At 46.4% G+C, this 6,983-nt stretch overlaps 1 protein-coding gene across 1 annotated transcript; it reads right to left on the minus strand.

Annotated features, from left to right (window-relative positions):
* Nucleotides 1–356: 356 nt before the first annotated feature.
* On the minus strand, nt 357–6,511 carry LOC114616229 (proteasome subunit alpha type-4). Its single transcript, XM_028761742.1, has 7 exons — nt 6,404–6,511; nt 5,178–5,203; nt 4,915–4,957; nt 4,453–4,615; nt 2,179–2,256; nt 1,787–1,875; nt 357–535 (listed from the first exon to the last, which is right to left on the minus strand). Exons 2-7 carry the CDS (start codon nt 5,178–5,180, stop codon nt 381–383), a joined length of 531 nt encoding a protein of 176 aa, XP_028617575.1. The 5' UTR covers nt 5,181–5,203; nt 6,404–6,511; the 3' UTR covers nt 357–380.
* Between the last annotated feature and the right edge of the window lie 472 nt (nt 6,512–6,983).

Raw genomic sequence — 6,983 nt, forward strand, 5'->3', positions numbered from 1 at the left:
CCAATCTGCTCATCGTGGGGAGAGCACAGGTCGGTGAGAAGCACTGACGCCTGGACTCACACTGACACTGCAGCAGCACAAACACTGATGACAGCAGGCAGGTGGCATGAACGGGGCAGGGAAGAGGCAAGGAGACTCATGTTCTACAGGACCTTTAACTGGGGCCTCAGCCTCAAGAGACTTGTCCTTGAGAGTTCCACAACTTATAATGGAAAAATAGCCCTCAGCTGCAGATAGCAGCAACAAACTACCAAGATACAGCATTAGAAACAGGCATTCCCTTCACACTGAGGTTGTTTTGAGGCTGTTAGACGCTATGGTAGATACTCTACAGGCATCGCTCTTTCAACCTTACTGTCCTCTCAGCCTTTCCCTACATTTCACAGTGTTAGGAAATTACTCACAGCACTGTTGTTTCCAATGCAGGTGGCTTTCCATCCCCCGTAGTTCCCACTCGGGTCACTCTGATAGAGCTGGAAGCCATAGTGCTTATCCCAGCCAATATACAGCAAAGACACACCAAAGGGACGTTTGCCTTTAACAAAGAAAAGGAATCAACAATCTCAATTTAGAGCTGTCAGTGGACGTGCCCCAAGCATCTGAGAAGTGAAGCGTGCATAACTGGTTTGTATTCTGGCCACCACAGATAAGCTCAGTCACAGATTCCAATTCTGTTTCTAGGAGCTGGGCTCAGGCTGGGGTGGACATGAGGACACAGAAGGCCAGTGATGAATTTCATTACTATGTAAGAAGAGTCTGTTTCCAGTCGTGAAAATGTCACTTTGGCCTTGAAGTATCTGTTGATGAAGCTGCCGACTGACACGTGGAGGCAGACTTGGTCATGAAGCAGGCACTGTCTGTGCCCAGTGTGCAGGAGGCTGTGGTGGGACTGCAGTGAGCGCCAGAGGAGTTCAGGCTAAACTGTGACTGTCACAAAGTGTGGAGGATAAGAGACTTCAGGGTGCTCAGCCCTTAAGGGGACATCCAGATCCAACACTGGGGATCACGGAAGAAGAAGGGACAGAGAGACTGTAAGAGCCAGAGGTGCTGGATGACAGGGAAAGTGTTCTCCAAACACAACTGAGCAGCCATGCACATGAGCTCATAGCAGCAGTGACAACATCTACAAGAACAGCAGCAAACACACTCTTCCAGCTGAGGAGTGTCTAGCAACTGGTAGCTTCTGGGAGAGGAAGTCAGCCTTTTTATAGGTGTGATCCTCGGTAGTGTTTCAGTGCTCTAGTGCAGGTCCCATAGAGTATGTGGACAGCACAATCTAACTGAAGGAGGTACAAGGGGAAAGGGGAAGGGAAGAGAAGAACAGGAAGCTGAGTGGGCTGAGAGGTAGGGGACAGATATGGAAGGAAATGGTGGGTGAATATTATCAAAATTCATTGTAGGAAGTTTTCAAAGAACAAAAATATTTTTTAAAAATGTGTTTAAAGCCAGTTGTTGGTGGCATGCAGCACTAGGGATGTAAAAGTAGGAGGATCTCTATGAGTTTGAGGCCAGCCTGGTTTACAAAGCAAGTTCCAGGACAGCCAGGGCTACACTGAGAAACCCAGTCTCAAAACAAACAAACAAACAAACAAACAAACAAACAAGGAAACACCAACAAAAAAACCAAAAAACCAATAAATAGATAGTCTTAAAAATGTAAAACCAAAAGAAATCTGAAAAAACAAAATAACCTCAACAAACCGTAATGCAGAACAAAACAAAGCAAAAAGTTTATTCTTCATAAAATGTTTTCATTTTTCAGAGTATTTCCAAAAAAACTCAGTACCTCCAAACTGTGTATACGCCTGTTTGATATCACACAGTGCTGTAACCAACTGCTCACAGGGAATTGGCTCCTGATACTGTAATAAGTACCTAGGGTAAAGAGATTGACATATTAGACAGGCTTCACACAATGCAGGAAGACGCTCTCTGAAGATGAGGGAAGTGTAGCCGTCACTTGTAACTGGAAAAGAGAGGAGAGGGCAAAAACATTCACCATCCCAGTACTCTTATGTGCACACAGTTATACGTTTGATTATAACTTTGATTATGTTATAACTTTGATTAGGAAGAATAGACTTTTCAAATAATGGATTTTTAAAATGACTTTAAATTTTACAAAAAGAAAAAGCTTTCCTTGGAGACAAGCTGAGTGTTAGGTTATTCCATCCTTACCTTTGAGCAATGAGCCTTAGTTCATTAGTCAGAACGTTAGCATCAGATGTTATGCCTGCCACACTGCAAGCCATGTCCCTAGAAGGGAAAGAAAGCCACTGTAAGCAGGAAGATGCTTGCCAGAGAATTTCTAAGTGTTATAAAGCACCTAGGCCTATTAGGGATTCAAGAGCTGTGCTTCACAGAGACTACTCTGAGGAAAAAGGCTATAAACACAGGATCTTCTCAGGAGACGTTTCCCTCCTGTCATTCAGCATAAATGATAAACAACTGCAGCCTGAACTATTCAACAGATGTGTTTATTATTGCTCTCTGCAAACAGCAAGAGAAGAAACAGCAAGTAAAGGAGCCAAACCACTCCTACTCCTTAAGGTCTAACTCTCCATGCCTGGCCTGACAGGTGTGGGGCAGGTGTGGGAGTGAGGGGACACTAGGGTGGGAAGTTCACAAGTTGCCTAGGCATGTACCCCATTTCTGCGTCTTTCCCCAAAGCCTTCCCTGGCTCTCTACAGTCTAGACATTGCTCTGACTATGCCTAAACAAGCCCAGAAGTTGCTGAGTGGAGACTAATGTCACTGTGGAGGAAGAGACAATGTCAAGTGAGTGTACCATGAGAGGTACTAGGCTCATGCAGGAAGTGCACTTCTGAGGGCTAATTAACACAGAACCCAACTGCCTTCTAAATACCTACACTTGTACTCTCAGACCAAAGTGGATCCCAGCTTTAATCGGAGAAGCCTCAACTTAAAATGAATGCTGTAAATGCAGACTCATGGCTGCCATGACACAGGAAATAAATGACAGTGTGGGACAGCCCTAAGTCACTTAGGCCAAGCACTTCCTCTCTAAGGTCTGTGAACTTTGTGGGAAAGGGCTGTCAAGTACTTCAGAGAGGAGACAGAGTAAGTAAGGGCTGCAAAGCACATTCTCTACATCTGACGACTGAAATCACAAATTCCCAACGGATTTGAACATGGACAAGACCAGCCCTGTCAATAATTAGCCAAGAGCAGCTCATAGGACCCTACTTCCCCCTGCCCCCCTTTTTTTCAAGACAGGGTTTCTCTGTATAGCCCAGGCGGTTCTGGAACTCATTCTGTAGATGAGGCTGGCCCCAAACTCAGAATTCTGCCTGCCTCTGCCTCCCAAGTGCTGGGATTAAAGGCGTGCGCCACCTCCGCCCGGCATGGACCCTACCCTTTATATAGGACCTATTGGTTACTGATAGATTCTGGGAAAGACTCACTGTCCTTGGTTATGTACACACTGAGGAGCCTATCTGACTCCCTGGTAATGTCAGTGAATCAAAACAGACACAAATGTAAGGTTTGTGGGGAGATGGATGGGGGATAGGAAGGCAGGAAGAGGTTGTGAGAGTAGTCGGTATGCTTGATGAACACATCCAAAACTGCAATACATAAACAAATAATTAACTAGGCGCCCGTGACAAGTCTTCGGCAGGCCTACCACTGATGGCTAAGTCTCCATACAGCACAGCGACTCTTCCAGTAACAACAAGTTCCACAGCCAGTTCCAAGCACTCCAACTGAACAGAAATCCGACTCTACCCTGGCTGAAGTGTGCCAGATATCCACCAGCCTTGTTCTTTGGTAAAGTGGCAGTATAGAGGCCGGGTGGTGGTGGCGCACGCCTTTAATCCCAGCACTTGGGAGGCAGAGGCAGGTGGATTTCTGAGTTCGAGGCCAGTCTGGTCTACAGAGTGAATTTCAGGAGAGCCAGGGCTATACAGAGAAACCCTATCTCAAAAAACAAAAAACAAAAAAAGTCAGTATAGCTATACAGAATTCTTGCATGTCATTCTAAACAGCATCCTGAAGGCCTGCATTACACTAGGCACTGGGTTAGTTTATTTCACTACTTTGTTTCATTAGATTTCCACAACCACTCTGGTCTTCAAGAAGTTAGATAATAGGTATAGCACCACACCTTGTAGTGATAGACTTTAGATTTGAAACCAAATCTGTGTGACCTGAAAGTACATACACACTTTTATCACTGCACCATGCTATTTTGCTCCAGTGTTTAGCTTTGCATTTCAAGTGAATTATACACATAATGAACATACTAAGACATAACGGACTTCAAGGAAATTTCAAGCAAAATAAAGAAATACACGAATTTTCACAAGAAAAATAAATAAAACTGCCCACTTCAGTTCTCCCACATCATATAGAAGCTCCTTCCCTAAATAAGCAAAACCTACTTACGCTGACAAGTGCAATAGTTCAAACTCTTCCCCATGATCTCACTTACTCATTAAGTTTATAAATTTTCTCAGAAAAAAAGACTTCATCAAGAAGTTTGTGGATGTTACGCCTCTCTGCTGCAAGTAAAACTCCATCGTTGGCTAAAATTCCCAAACAGGTGCCTGCATGTCCGATAGCCTCCATGGCATACTCCACTTGGTATAAGCGACCTACAAAACAGTGAGAGACACCACGGTTCCTCTGTGTTCTTGCACAGCTGACCCGAGAGAAATCAGCAGTGACACAGGTAGGTTCACATCAACAGCCCTGCATTTACTCGCCAACAATGCATGATGTAATCAACCTGCTGACAAGTTATCTCCAAGTACAAAAAGAATGAAGTTAACTCCAAAATGTGTGCAGCTAAACACCACACTAAACTCCCAACACTAAAAATATACTACTTAAAGCAACAATGACAAGAAAACAACCCAACTTTCTCTGGAGCAGATTAAAGTTTCTCATTTACCTTCTGGAGAAAATATTGTGGTCCTGGAATCATATCTTCGAGACTGCAAAAGAAAAACAGAGAGATGCCTGCTCACTGAAAGTAAGTCAACTTCCAGAAGCCCATGAATCATATACAATGAGATCCTGGTTCTGAGTTCAGTGGGAATAAGGAAGACCCCATTCAACTCTCTCTACCCCTTCTGTTTCACTTTTCTCATGTCAAACAAGCTGTAATGTAATGTTCACCGGGCAAAAGTTAAAGGAAATGTGTCATGAACTCACCATGGCTTCTCAACTTTATGTGATTCCTGTGAAAAGAAAACATGATCATCAAAGTTAAAAAAAAAAAAAAACACCCCCCAATTTTAAGAAGTGCCTTGTACTGTTTATACCGTTTGATCCACACCATACCTCAGCTAACACTAACTGCACCACCACTGGGAACTATACAGATGTTGGGACATCACACTAAAGGTAAACCAGGGCATCCTGAAGAGCTCAGAATGTAGCTGCCAGATGTGACAGACATATATTATAAAGCAACATGGAAGAGGCATTGAGGGTGGGGAGGGAAAGCAGGATGGCCAGAAAGTAAGTTTTTAGGAAACCAATACAAATACTAAGAGTAGAGATGGGAGAGGCAAAAATAAGTCGAAAAGCCTCAAATCGAACAGGAAGAATAGGGAAGGGGTGAAGGGAAGGGCGTTCCAAGTAGAGCAGGCTGAGAAACAAAGTGGATAATTCAACAGATAAGATACAAACTGTTTTGTCTCATACGGTCCTAAATTTGGGGGCGTAAAACCTGATCCACATTTCCGTTTCTTCGAAAGACAGCAATGGAAGCTGCTTCTGCCTCAGTAGAAAAATGGCAGAGTTTAATTCCTATGTAGCCAAATAATGGGATATAAGGAAGGCATCGTGGCTGGAAAGCTAAACAGACATCTGATGGGTCCGCGCGCCCAAGTGGAAACAACTTTATCTTACTCAAGCCCACTCCATCGAAGGGCTGGACTCAGGGACCTCAGGAACTGACATTTTAGAAAAGTCGTCAGGCCTAAGGGAGCGCTAACCTGCCGGGAGTCGGTTCCCACACGTAGGAGAAACAGAAAGGTGGCCCTGAGCACAGCAGCCAGGCCACGGCTGGTTTCGGATTCGCCTGTGAACGCAGCTACCTCCACGCCTGGCGCCGCTGGCGCCATAAGATTTGGACTTTCCCTGCCGCTCCACTTTCCCGAACTGACTCGCCGGGCCGCAGGCCGCCCCCACCCCTCACCAGCCCGGTGGGTCTCAGAGCCCCGGCTGGCCGTCAAGGCCGCGCGGGGATGACCGACGGCAGCCGGCGGGGGCCAGTCCCTGGGAGGCCGGTCACCGAGGAGGCGGGTGCAAAGTCATCGTGCCCACGACTCCTCGGTGGCGGCCGCGGGCCTGGGCCGTGGTCTCCACGCAGACCGGCCCCGCCCGGGAGACAGACACCTCGCTTCCGCGGTCCCTAAAGGACTGAGCCTCACCGGAGGACGACGGTGAGGGTGCAGATCAGCGCCGCTTTACTCAGCCAGAGAAGAACCAACACGGGTGGCCAAGCATCCGCGGCGAATATGGCTCCCGCGCGTGCGCAGAACCGGGAGGGGGCGGACCGGGGAAGACGCGGAAGTCCTCCGGGTGCCGGGGCGGGGACAGTGCCCACGTGGTCTGTGCAGAAGCGCAACCTCGGCTTTGGCTCTGGTTTGTGTTAGAGGAGGATTGGAGGAAGGAAGGAAGATCCTATGCCGGAGGAGATCCGGAGATGGAACCAGATTCCTCCTACACTTTGCTCTCCACCTTGATTTTCTCTTCTGTACAATTCTAACGAAGGCCAAAGTAGCAACTGTATAGACCGAATGGTTTACTCTTCCAGCCTTGCCCCTTAACAGTTTTTCATTTGTTCTTCCTCTTAAACTCATTTTCTCCTTTCTCAGATCCAACTCTTTAATTGGGACAAGGAGCAAAATTATTGGTCTGGGTTTCTTAAAGGAGGAAGCTTAGAAATTACTGGTTTGGGCTGGAGAGATAGCTCAGTGGTTAAGAGGACTGGTAGCTCTTTCAGAGGGT

The sequence above is a fragment of the Grammomys surdaster genome, unplaced genomic scaffold, assembly GCF_004785775.1.
Source record: "Grammomys surdaster isolate TR1022 unplaced genomic scaffold, NIH_TR_1.0 310695, whole genome shotgun sequence".
Taxonomy (NCBI): Eukaryota; Metazoa; Chordata; class Mammalia; order Rodentia; family Muridae; genus Grammomys; species Grammomys surdaster.